Here is a 13450-nt window from a genome sequence, read left to right as displayed (position 1 = left end):
ACTTTAGTCTCCATATTTTCTTGGCCCTCCTCTTTAATTTGACTGTAATCTGTAGCCGGCAGTTGGGCTGTAAAGAAGCGAAGCCCTTGTGTCTCATTATTGCTATGCTGGCCCACCGGCTCGGTAGGGTCATGTGACTGCTTACTACATGTAACAGTGACACGCTTGTGACTTTCATTGCTGGGCTCACTTTGAGTCACTTTAATTTTCTTGGGTGTAACTGGATTAGTGACAGAAACACCCTTTTTTTTTCCCTCCAAAGTTCTGGAGTGCAGCTTGAAAGCCTTGATTAATTTCAGTTCTGGCCTCTCCACCTTCTGAGTAGCTTTCCATACAGGCTCGAATCTCTTCAGCTGCATTAATTTTTGGTGGCAGCTGCTTTGCTCCTTCAGATTCATCACTGTGAACGACAATGACTGATTTATTCATAGTGCTTTTTACTTTTTCATCTAGAACATCCTTTGTTGGTTGAGCTTCTTTCTTTTGTTCAGGTGTTACAGTAGACTGGGTTGCATTGTTGTCAGCAAGATTATGATCCTTGCTGCGACTGATATGGACAGAGTATTCCTGGTCTGCTTTGCAGACTCTCTCTACATATTTATATTCTTTGGTAATATCCATGGGGCTCTTAGGGTCATTTTCTTGGCCGAATAAAGGTTTTGGAGGTAAAGGTGGGGGGACGAGTTCTTCTACTTGCTGGTTTTGAAGTTTCATAGAAGTTGATGGACTTTGCATGATACATTTGAGATGTTTAACTTGCTTTGGTGGAACTGATATACTTCCTATTTGACTCTGAGTGCCTGTGTTTGAACACTGGGGTTTGGGGGGAATGGCTGGCTTTTTAGCTGCATGCTTCTCAGCTGCTTTCGGTGGGAGGGGTGGCGGGCTCTGTGAATTGCTGTTTAAAGCAGAGGAAGCATATGGTTCATCTGAGCTTGCATCAGGGCTGGGGTCTGCTACAGTTGTGGAACGCAGCGCTGCAGTCGCCATCTGTTCCCCGTAAGTCACTGAAACTGAAGGAGATAACTCAGTATCAGACAGAGGTACTGACACCACAACAGTCTGTTTGCCCCCAGTTTCCAACACTTTTTTCTTTCTGCTCTCTGAATAAGATTGTCCTGAATTCCTGTATATCATTGCAGCTTTAAAATCTCCTTTGGACACATTAACCCTAGACTTTTCCAAAGATTGAAGAGCTGCCTGCATATTACCCCTTACAACGTCTTCTTTCTCTACCAGTCTCTGTTCTGTTGCCGCACACTGTAGAGATTTAATAGCAGCCTTCACATCTCCTCTGAGAACACGAGAATCTGCTTCTGCCTGTTTTTCTGAACTCTGAGCTCCATTCTCTGATTTTACAGGATCTACAACAGAGACTTTTGGGTGTGTGTCACCTGCATCAACATTTACATCTGCTCTCCTTGCAAATTCCTTAACTTTGTAAGCTTCATATTTCGCAGTGTCTCCCTGTTTCTCCTCACAGTCACTGACCTTGTGATGGGTGAATGTGACCTTTTGGCTTCGTGTCTTTGTTGATGAGACGGAGGACATTTCTTTTCTTTCCAAAACCTGCGCAGATGTTTGCAGGCTTTTTCCTTGCTGGACAGTTATAGTCTTCTGAGCAGTAACCTGTCCTTGTGCGACAGCTTCTGTTTTTCCTTGTTTGGCCATTTGTTGTTTTTCTTTGGTTCCATGCTGAACCACTATTCCTTCAGCAGTGCTCTCTCCAAAGCTCTGGTCAGCGGCTCGATGAGGTGACCATTGTTTTTCTGTCACCATTTTAACCACTTTTGCTTCATGGGCTTTTGTAATTTCCTGCCTTCCACAGCAAGTGTCTGCAGTCCTGTTATTTTGTGTTTGTGCTGAGGAAGAGTCTTTATGGGAGCCAACATTAAGGTCATAAATTTTTCCCGGAGTGACAATTTCACGTTCCTCCCGCATGCTCTGTTTCTTCGCTTGTTCTAATGATTGCTTTGCTGCTTTGACATCTCCACGTATGATTTCTTCCTTGAACGCAGCACATTGATTAGATGTTTCGGATATTTCCTGTGTTGAGACATCCAAGTCATAGATCTTTCCAGGCATTACAATTTCACGTTGCACCCACATGCTTTCCTGCTTTGCCTGCTCAAGAGACTGCTTTGCAGCCTTGATGTCACCCGACATGATTTCTTCCTTTTCCACTGCAAAGGGCTGCTTTGCTGCTTGACCAAGGGACTGCTTAGCTGAAGAAATATCTCCAGGAATAATTTCTTCCCTCTGAACATAAATTTGGTCAGGAGGGCCCTCGGAAGCAAACACTTTTTTGACATTCTTCACATCACCTGGCACAATGTCCAGGACCGATCGCTCCAACTTCTCCTTCGGTTGATTGAGATTTCGCTTTGCTTCCTTGATATCACCTTGAACAATCTCAATCTGCTCTTTCGGTGGTGGACCACTCTCATCTTCTGGCTGTTCCTGAAGACTTTTCAGGTATTCGAGGTCTCCTTTTTCAATGCAACTCCTGTACAAGTTAACATTTCCTTTTTCATTTTCTTCAATTTGGAATGAACTAAGTGTCTTTTGATCTTGGGCAGTAGATAGTAGGCTGCCAATGGTTGACTTTACATTTCCCTTTATCATTTCATGATGCTCTGATCTGGTTTCATAGTGACTGAAAAGTGAATATACAGTCATCTCGGCATAACCACTCTCAGTTTCCTGCATTACAATCCCCTTTTTCAGAGACTTGTCTTGCCTGAGATGACCCTCTATGATCTGAGCAACATTTGACATGATGAGTTCATCTCCATGTTGTACAGCAGACTGTGGCTGCGTAACTGGAATCTCCACCCTAGTGGTCTCAACGTGTCCATTTTCATCCTCTTTCAGAAGAATTATTGGAGGCTCAAGGTTTGTTCTGTGTAGTAACTGCAGCATTATATTCCTTATGTTGCCTTGAATGATCTCTTCTTTTTGAACTTTTGGTCCTTTGCCTTTTATATATTGGTATTTTGCCATTTTCACACTTTCCGCACTTGTTTCGTTAGCCTCAATAACAATACCATGAGCATGAATAACTTCTAAATGTTGGAGACGAAGCAACGTCTGATTCACACTCTCCGCAACGGTTTCTGATTGTTCCTGGCTTTGATAACTGATCTTGTCGAGTGGAGTTGACTCAAACAACCAAGTTGTGCTCTTCACGTCTGCTTGGGGAATCTCTTCCTGCGTGTCACCGGTCACAGATGGGTCTACCTGCTTGATGGTGTCTAGAGGCTGTGTTTCAAAAAGCCAAGTACACCGTTTCACATCTCCTTTTTGGTTATCTTCTCTCTGCACCGTCTTCACAGGGGCGTGCTCCTGAAACTCCCCTTTCAGTGAGTCAATGGGTTGATTTTCAAAGAGCCAGGTTGATGTCCTGACGTTGCCTTGCTGGACATCTTTGACACTGACCATCCTCACAAATTTTTTATGAGAAGCTTCTTGGGATTCAAAGAACTGTTTGTTGAGCTGCACGTCACCTTTTTGAACATTTTCCACAGTTTTGACACTGGGCTCCTCTCGGCTTGCAAGAGAATCCAGCGGCTGTGTTTCAAACTTCCATCTAGCCGACTTAACATCACCCTTGATAGCATCTTCCTGAGTGACAGCTCGAATAACAAAGATCTCTTCTTGTGGCTTAATTGTATCCAAGGGTTTTGTTTCAAACAGCCACCGTGCTCCTCTCACATCCCCACTCAACACCTCTTCTTTCTTCACTGTGGTGACTTCATGAAATTGTCCATCTTTGTCTCTGATGGCATACAGAGGCTGGGATTCAAATAACATTGTACTGGACTTTACATCTATGCTGCTTGTAGGCTTCTCAACAAAAACAGACTGGTGTTCTAGTGCCTTGTCTTCGTCTTGAATCTTGTCTAATGAAAATGTTTCAAATATGAACTTCTTGTTTCCAACATCTCCTCCTTCCACATCGCAAACACTGTATGTGTGTGTGTTGCTGTCTTTGTCTTTAATGGCATCCATTGGCGTGTTCTCAAAAAGCCAGGTAAACTTGTGAACTGAACCTGTCTGAATATTCGTATCGTTATCCTCAGATTCTGATACCCTCACAGATCCCGTTCCTATTTCATCGAGAGCCTTTGACTCAAATATTTCTTTGACTCGCGAAACATCTCCTGACTGGATGTAGATCTTACTGACGTATCTGACATCTTGCTCTGCATCTCTCCTCCTTGCCATGCTGTCTAGAGTTTCTGTTTCAAAGAGGTGCTTCACTGTCTGCACATTAACATCACTTGTTGCGTTGTCCTGAAACGTACCGCACAATTTTAGATGAGCCTCAGTGCCGTTGTTTATGCTATCCAAAGGCTGCGTCTCAAAAAGCCAAGTATGTGATTTCACATCAGCTGTTGGCAATGCTTCCACGTCAGCTTTCTTTTCTGATTTTTCATATAAAACATCCATTGGCTGCGTCTCAAATAGCCATTTGCACGTCTTAACATCACCCTTCTCTGTCGCTTGTTTTTTAACTGAAGAATGCTGACTGGTGTGGTTCACCTGAGAATGGATGCTGTCTAGAGGCTGTGTTTCAAAGAGCCATTTTGCCATCTTGACATCACCTGCTTCATCCTCCTGTCTTGTGATGCCTTTAATAATCTCAACTTTGACCTTTTCCTTGTCAAACTGGTCCAGAGGTCTAGTTTCAAACATCCATTTGTAGTTTTGAACATCTCCTTTTATGCACTCCTCCCTGCTCACTGTTGTGACCTCATGTAAATTACCAGAACAGTCTTTAATGGCATAAAGTGGGATGGTTTCAAACAGCGCTGTATTGCTTTTCACATTGCCACCCATGATGTCGGCCTGTTTCTCGCTCTGAATGGTATCAGAGTGAGAAATATTACTAATGGGGATTGTTTCAAAGAGGTGTTTGTATGTTTTAACATCTCCCTTTTCAATCTTATTTGCTTTGCTTTTGCTTTCCATCTCAGTCATCTCCTTGCTGATACTGTCTAAGGCACAGGATTCAAATGTATTTTTTCTGCTTTGCACTGCTCCTCTCTCTTCGCCGGTGACAGTAACCTTTTTCAGGTGCCCTACTTCGTAGTTGTCCTTCAGGGTCTCCATGGGCTGGGTTTCGAACAGCCACAAGGTGGATCGTACGTCCCCTCCAACAATCTCCTCTTTTGTCGAAGCCTCCTCTGTGGATTCCCCTTTCAGTTCCGAAAGTGGCTTTGTTTCAAACATCAGTCTCTTGTTCCCAACGTCCCCTGCTTCCACAACGTTAATGGTTCCCTGAAACTGGTTTTCCTGGAGGCTCTCATGAATGGCATCCAGGGTTTGTGTTTCAAACAACCATCGCTTTTTGTCAACACCGCTTTTCTGGGCTTCTTCCAATGAGATACCACGAATGATCTGCACCTTCGATGCATCTTTGTTGATGACGTCCAGCGGTTGTGTTTCAAACAACCAACGTGCTGTTTTGACCATGCTAGTTTGAATCTCTTCCCTGCAGATAGACTTGATCTCATGAATGTTGCCACTGCCATCCCTGATGGCACAGCAGGGCTCTGCCTGGAAAAGTTTTATTGTTTTCTTCACATCTCCTTTTTGTTCTTGAATTTCTGACTTCAACTTGAAAAAGCTTTGATCCTCAACTGAGTTGCATCGACCTAGAGCATCCAGGGGCTTGGACTCAAATAGCAGCTGAGTTCCCCTCACGTCCCCGCATTGCATGGGCTCCTTAAGCACAGCCTCCACTAGTTCTTCCTCTGGGTGGATTTTATTGAGGGAGTCCAGAGGCTGTGTCTCAAAGAACCAGGCTGCTGTGCGGACATCTCCTTTCACCTCACTGTTCTTCAAAGCTGCCGAGCTTGGAGGCAAGCGAGCACCATCTAATTCTAGACGCTCAAACATAGTAGAGGTGCCCCTGACATCTCCCTTCTGAAGGGCTTCTTCCTCTAGCAGCTTCTTAGTGGTATGAGGATCCCCAATGTTGTCCAGGCTCCAGTTCTCAAATATCCATCGCATGGATTGGACCTCACCATGATACCCTGATTCAGCCGCTGCTTGTGGGTTTTCTGAACTCAACACCTCTTCTAGCTCTTCATCTACAACATCGTCAAGGTTCTTCCTGAGCTCCGGGTGGATGTGTTTAAAGAGCCTTTTCAGCTCACTTTTCTGTCGCTGTTGGTAGAATGTTGAGAAGGTCTCCTTGGGTGGGGGCACAGGCAGGAAGATGTGTCCTTGATCTCCTGAGGTGGTCAAACCCTCCTGTTGTGGTCTTGGGAGAGGAGGGGGAGGAGGAGGGGGAGGCAAGTCGTCCTCTGCACTGCGTCCATCAGAGACTTTTATCTGTCGAAGTTTGTCTGCCATCTTTACTGAAAACAAATGGAGAGTGTTACTATTGTTTTTCACATCCACCATGGTATTATTTTACCACAAGAAGAATATTTGAAAGCCATGCAAATTAAAGTTTAAGGCATACAATACCTTGAGTGAGTTGAGAGGACACCACGGGATACGAGCCACTGCAAACCATCTTCATTCAAGCCAGTGTTAGCGGAACTCCACAAATGTTAGTATAGCCGCTTTTACCGAATGGTCAGCAGATGATTTGATTTCTCAACCAAATAGAGGCTTCAGTAAATTTTTTTTACGTGGGGAAAAATAAGGAATATTCTTGAGAGTCTAGTTCCCTGATAAATCGCTGGCCATGTGGTGTTTCATATCCTGGCACCAGGGAATATGGACACTTTGCAGGAAAGGATTAAAAGGGAGCAGTCTCCACAGTGATGACATATTGGCCACTAATCACTGGAATAAACAGATTATTATTACAAAACACAAAGTCATTTTCTTGTGCTGTATTTTCATTCACTGAGCTAATAGTCCATCTGTTTGGCATTTTGCTTATCTTTTGTCATAAATCTGTCCGAATTTTTAAAATTAAAATGAAGTTTGTAATTTTACCTTACTGCTCACGTTCTATTTATACATTTCTTGTTTATTGTTGCTTTTATAATTAGCCGCTAAATACACATGACATCAATATTTCCTCTCAATTGTGTTTTTGGGTGGAAAATGAAACGTTATCTGTTAAGGATAATACGCTGCTTTGTATTCCATGGAAGCCTTGAGATTTGCAATTGCCACTATCTATTTCCTGGACTGTGGCACACTATTTTTTTTTTTTTGATGGTTAGTACACAACATGTCACTGCAATCACGCACGTGCCATTAAAAACAACTGCTCTCATTCATACCTTGCTTGTTTTTGAAGTTTTTCCAGAGGAACTAGTATGTTTCTGCACCACACTGTCCTGGTGAAATAAAATAAAGTTTTTTTTCTCAGCTGCAAAATGTTCTGTTACACAATGACTATGCAGGGTTGTAACATACTAACCACAATATGTTGAGGACTGTTCAATAGGATGAACAAGCAGCAGATGGGAACAGCACACCTTTTCTTTGAATGAGGTGATCTGTGAGCTGGCAGTGTATTCAAAGTTACAGCATCCTGCAACACTAAGCTCCTCCTTTTACCCCAACAGGGCACATTTAATACCTAGCTTGACCGTTTGACCCCCGGGAGGATGGGTGTAGGCATGCATGGAATGGCAAGAATGACAAGTACTTACTGGTTTTGTAGGACTGCTTGCAGAGTTGGCAGCTGCTGCTGCTTTTGAAAGGTAGAGCGCAGATATCTCGCTGATGGAAGTGAAGGTTTTCTCTTCACCTTGGAGAGGAAGGGGACCTCTGGGGTGGTGCTCAGATAGTCTTTTCCGTCCTGTTTCAAAATCGCAACAGGGGATTAGAATAGCCAGATGTGTATGGCATTCCGACATCAATAATATTCATCTGTCGTCAGAGAACTGGTCCGTTGAAAGCATTTGCAGAAGGTCGAAATGATGAAACAAACAGCATTGACAGACATGGGAAACACCCCTGATGATGAGCACCATGTCCTGTGGATATGAGAAGTAATAAAATGTTATGATGTACCATTTAGAAATATGATTATTCGGGAATGACAGAAACGTGGGATTGTAAAGAATTGCAGACTTCGGTCTTTCTTTGCGAAGATGCCTGTAACATCACATGATTTTTCATAATCGTGTTGAAAATGTTTAACCAGAATAAGCAAAATCCAGGATTCTGGAAGAGCCTTAACTGGATGAATGTGTCTGAATGTACAGTATTCTTTGTTCCTTCCTCCGCCATGTATGATGGAAGTATTTTTACTCAAAGGTTTGCTTTCAAATTTTTATGTTGTGACATTTTATGAGGTCATCACGGGGGGGCGGTGGCGCAGGCGCAGCGGGTTTGGCCGGGTCCCACTTTCTGGCGGGTCTGGGATTCGAGTCCTGCTTGGGGTGCTTTGCGATGGACTGGCGTCCCGTCCGGGGTGCGTCCCCTCCCCCTCCAGCCTTGCGCCCTCGTTCGCTGTGACCCCACTCGGGAAAAGCGGTTTCAGCCAGTGTGGGTCACAAAAGCCTTTTGCTTTGCTTATGGCAATTTTAAAGCAAATTATTTCAGCATGCAGAACGACATATTTTAGCATTTTTGTCAAAAAGTCCAAGCTTGTGTTTTTGTGCATTTTAACTGTGAATTGCACTCAATGACCTCAGTATTGTGCCTATTTTTGGGAAGAATGCAACAGGCTCTTCTCTCCGCTATGTCCTGCCTTGCATTTGTGAGGTATGTGTCTGGCATCTGGTAGAATCCATGCACCCAGATACTGGTGTGTGTATATATAGCAGCATGGTGTTCTGACCATCCTTACAGCTTGGGCACTTCAGAAAGTGTGCTACTGCAGCCTAAAAAAAGGGTTTGTGGGAAATCTGCACCTTGTTCACTTCTATCCTGCCCCCTCTGAACAAGATCACGTGAACGTAACGGTGCGTCAGCAGCCACGTCCCCTTTGAAACGTATCAACGCGCCGATGAATTAGTGATGTACAAATTAAAACAATAGGACAGAAGGGGTGTGTTTGTGCAAGATGCTCCCACCGGGAGCTTTTGTACCAGTTACCCGCTTTGGCAGCAAAACCAGAACCGCAGTCTCCTTTCCAATCAGATACCATGGTGGGAAAAAAGAGCTGCAAGCTCAGCTGGAACATGACTCCCCCATTGTCCGCCAACAATGGCAGCTTGGCTTACTCTCTGAGTCCATCAGCATTAATATCATGGCTCTGGGTGAAGGGATGTGACTTTGCGCTGCTTTGTGGGACCTGCCGCATGGGGGGTGTTTTTAATCCTCTCCGTGACCCTGATCTCCATTCCTTGAACGTACAGGAGTTTCAGAACTCACGTCGGAGCGCTGAGCATTCTTGCCGAGAAAGGTTTTAGCCGTTCCATAGAAACGACGTTGGTTCAAAAAGCTTTCCTATGATGCCACATTAAAGCCTCATTAATCTGCGAGATGTTCTTCTTGTTGCCGATTGCCTGTTTATTCAGTTGCACATTATATTAATGTCAGTGCATGATGTGGCTATCACAGCGCTCTTCCGTGCAACTCTCTGAGGAGAGGTCATGAGCTCTTTTAAAGTGCATCAAACAGAATTGGAGAACACCTCGCTGTCGTGTGCAATGCAGCGGATGTTTCTGGAAAACTGCAATAGCTGGAGAGTAAGCGTATGCAAGCGCCAAACGGTCGTGAACGTCAACATCGGCGATTAGAGCCGACAGCTTGAACCTTCGCATCTGTCCCATTGAAGGTGACGAAGCTTCAATATTGAGGGGAGGAATAAAAAGAGATGACGGTCACGTTTGTGTAATTCAGCGCGAGCTGCGGCGCCACGCCACCCCGTTTGCACTAACTAAGAGCCGAGCCTGAACACGACCCCACATTTCACACACTAAGCTATTGCTGAACAAAGGACGCGCAAAGAGCTGGCGCCACTCACGAGGTTGGTCTTAAATATTTTCATAGCTGGATGATCACACAAAATAACAGCGTAACGCTATGTAAGCCCTGGGGAGGCTGCGGCTGCAGCGCGATGATTTCAGCCATGTAGCTGACGGATGCTCGCCGTGCGTCATGTGGCTTAGAGTTTGGTGTATGCAGTAGGAATACACATTATATATGCAGTAGGTGTGTGTGAGTGTGTGTGCGCTACTGTTCCTTTCATAATGTCTGCAGTGATTTAATAGCATATAATAAAAAAATCTCTGCGCTGCTCTTGGACTTTGTTCTTCAGGCTGAAGACACCTGCTGAGACATGGCGTTTCTCAAAAACTGAGCTCAGATGAGGCCTCGGCCGTTTTGTTAGAGGGGGGTAAAAAGAAAATTTAAAACGAAATAATAATTGCATGTGGGGGAAAAAAATAATTATTAGTAAAAATTTGCAACAATATAATTTTAATTTGCTTTTGCTAGATGCTGTGGCCTGACTTGTTTGGTTATTATACTATGATTTAACATCAGCTGAGGGACAGCTGGTAGTGCGGTGATTGGAGCTGCTGCCTAAAACTCAAATCCCACCTCCAGCTGTAGTAGCCTTGAGCAAAGTACAGTACTTTCCCTAAACTGCTCCAGTAAAAGTACCAGCTGTCAATAGATAAATAATTATACGTTTCTTTGGAGAAAAGCAGCAGGTAAATGTAAATCGTAAGGCCCTGCTGCCCCCCCGGGGTCTGATCCTGAAAAACTGCCAGATTCATAGCTGCTACCATGCCCTTCATTTAGACGAGTCCTGTGTTTATTATTACATTTACGTGGATCTATTCATAGATTGATTAAATAAAAATAAATGTATTAAGCTTCATGTGGCCGTAAAATAGTAAAGTGATAACTTGGAAAGTATTTTTTTTTAATTCTTAATGAGATTACAATGGATGTATCTTTAATAGTTGCAGGAGTCGTGCTTTTTCTGTACCACATTTTTGGACAACATGATGTGACTCTTGAGGTGCTCTACCCTTGTCAAACCCACAGCTGTCAGAGCTATTAGAAGCTCAGGAATGAGATGGCTTTTTGCCTGCTGACAGCTGTTCAAAAGTGGGGTTTATAAAAGTTTCAGCTGCTCACCGTAGAATCACATCCTGCTTTAAGTGACGATCAGGAAAAACAGCACGAGCAGGAGCTGCTGTTAGAAATTAGACTTTTCTGTGATGCACTAAGGACCAAGTGCAAAATTTTAGTTATACGCTTCTCTAAAATCTGAAATGTGTAATACACATTTATTTAGCAGATGGTTTTTGAGAAAGCAACTTCCAATGAACTCTGTGTAGTGTTATCAGCTCACGCACCTCATTCACCGCGGTGACTTACACTGCTAGATACACTACTTACACTGGGTCACTCATCCATACATCAGTGGAACACACACACACACACACTATGGGGGAACCTGAACAGCATGTCTCTGGAGTGTGGGAGGAAACCAGAGCACCTGGAAGAATCCCACACAGAACAGGGAGAACATACAAACTCCACCCAGACGGAGCAGGGATCGAACCCACGACCTCTAGCACCACCCAGGCACTGTGAGACAGCAGTGCCAATCGCTGTACCACCACGCCACCCACCATGGCCTAATGTACCTTGTACTATGATAATGCAAATTAATTCTTTTACATTGTGCGTGCAAATTTATGACAAGCTATATTATAGACCTTGTATATGAATATAAATAAAATACAAACACCCTGAGTGAGCAGCAGGGATTTAGTGGTTAAGGACACGAACTTGGTTCAAGCCCCTTTCTCCACTGTTTTCATAACACCCTGGAGCGAGGTATTGACCCTGAATTACTGACATAAAAAACAGAGCAGTATAAATGGGTCACCGTGAATCGCTCTGGCTGTAAGTGTTGCATAAGCAACAAATTAATAATAAAAATATTACAGTGAATGTCATTCTTTGGGTGATCATTGAAGTCAGCATTTTTACCAGGGCTCACACTTGACCCCCATATTTGCCGTATCTGTAGAATTATACGAGGAAGGGGAAAAGACCCCCAGTGAAGTGGGCCGAAAAAAGCTCTGTCCCGCAGCTATGCAGCCGTGTGTGTGTGTGTGTGTGTGTGTGTGTGTGTGTGTGTGTGTGTGTCCGCTTGACCAAATCATCGCCCAAGCATTTCAGCGAAAATACACATGACAGCAGAGCTGGGGACCCTGCGATATGGCTGATATGTGTGTCAAGGACGGTAGAGCAGCTATTCTGAGGCCATGAACACTCAGTGTTTGGGATCTTGAGGGTGTGACATGAAAAATGTCATTTCATTGTCCCGAATTGTCAAATATTCCTACATTTAAATTTTAAATACTCCTAAATCTTTACAGGATCTTTGTGCCCTATAGAATAATTAATTAGCTCCACTCTTTGTTTTAAATCATACAATTTAGCTTCAGAAAGGAGTCGTAAAGTTGGTCTGACAAAGGATATGGAGCCTGTTACTATGTTGAATATGACCACTCAGTATGAGCAGAGGTTTGATTTTTCTGAAATCAGCTCTCGTTGTTTTTATGATTAATTATGTTATTACATTTATTCATTTAGCTGATGCTCTTTTCCAAAGCAACTTACAGTCTTAAGGCTACAATTACTTACACACTTAGGTAATTTTTTTTTTTACTGCAGCAATTTAGGGTAAGTACCTTGCTCAAGGACAAGAGCTAGAGATGGGGATCAACCCTACAACCTTTGGATCTAAAGGCAGCAGCTCTAACCACTACCCTACCAGCTGTCCCTGATGGTTACATTATTAATACACAGTATTATGTAATAAACTGGGTTTCCACTTACTCAGTGTGTAAAAGATTGCTAGGCTTAAAACCCATAAGCAGAAGAGGTTACCAGCCAGCTGATGTTCTAGAAGGGTCTGTGGTCTATCATTATAATCGGAGCGCCTGGGAAATCCTTTGCTGTTAAACAAGTAGTGACCGATTATTTAATCTCAGTGATGTCCTACTGCAGTTTACAGTGAATTCACTCGTAGCAACAGTAACCACTGGCATTACGCACGTGAGTAAAGACCGTCTTCGGACTCGCCGAGCAGCGCGCAGGTGCCGGAGCGACGGATGCCGTGTACTCACAGACGTGCGGAATGTCCGCCTAGGTGGACCCGAAGCTCCTGGCGAGACGCGTACAGTTCCCGGGTGGCTGCGTGGATGCGGACTGGAGCGCTGCTTTCTGCTCCCTCACTCTGTGGTGTCACTCCGTGTCACTACTGGCCCCGCGGTGGCGGCAGCTGATTTTTATCAGCCCCGCACCGGCAGAGGGTTCAAGCCAGCCAGCTATTTTTGGGTGGGCTGTGACTGGTATTCCACCCGTCCGAGTCAATCACCGATTCTGGAAGTTGTCAATGGGGCCTGGGGGGGGTGCGTCTTGGACAGCGTGACTCCCGTTCCCGGCCGCTCCGGTGTCACCACCTGCGCTGACCTCCGGGATGGCCCGTTTGGTGATGTCATCGGCTGTTTGATAAGTCAAAATCCCTTTCTGACTGCTGCCTCATTCT

The 13450-nt window shown here is 44.3% G+C and overlaps 1 protein-coding gene across 4 annotated transcripts; it reads right to left on the bottom strand.

Moving 5' to 3' along the window:
- Positions 1–938: 938 nt before the first annotated feature.
- xirp1 (xin actin binding repeat containing 1) lies at positions 939–13023 on the bottom strand. Of its 4 annotated transcripts, XM_018741759.2 has the most exons (5): positions 12958–13023; positions 7629–7777; positions 7254–7310; positions 1492–6363; positions 939–1013 (listed from the first exon to the last, which is right to left on the bottom strand). In XM_018741759.2, exons 4-5 carry the CDS (start codon positions 6361–6363, stop codon positions 1005–1007), a joined length of 4881 nt encoding a protein of 1626 aa, XP_018597275.2. In that variant the 5' UTR covers positions 7254–7310; positions 7629–7777; positions 12958–13023; the 3' UTR covers positions 939–1004. The 4 variants fall into 4 exon arrangements, with proteins under 4 accessions (XP_018597275.2, XP_029109339.1, XP_029109338.1 ...); XM_029253506.1 differs by lacking the exon at positions 12958–13023 and having other exon boundaries at positions 1492–6368; positions 7629–7651; XM_029253505.1 differs by lacking the exons at positions 7629–7777; positions 12958–13023 and adding an exon at positions 6481–6804 and having other exon boundaries at positions 1492–6368.
- Between the last annotated feature and the right edge of the window lie 427 nt (positions 13024–13450).

The sequence above is a fragment of the Scleropages formosus genome, chromosome 7 (assembly GCF_900964775.1).
Source record: "Scleropages formosus chromosome 7, fSclFor1.1, whole genome shotgun sequence".
Classification (NCBI taxonomy): domain Eukaryota; kingdom Metazoa; phylum Chordata; class Actinopteri; order Osteoglossiformes; family Osteoglossidae; genus Scleropages; species Scleropages formosus.
This window is presented reverse-complemented; position numbering and strand designations above follow the sequence as displayed.

Coding starts and splice junctions, on each gene's coding strand:
- xirp1 (XM_029253505.1), bottom strand. CDS start 6,535: ATGAAGATGGTTTGCAGTGGCTCGTATCCCGTGGTGTCCTCTCAACTC. Junction 6,369..6,480: donor GTCCTCTCAACTCACTCAAG/GTATTGTATGCC, acceptor ATTTGTTTTCAG/TAAAGATGGCAGACAAACTT.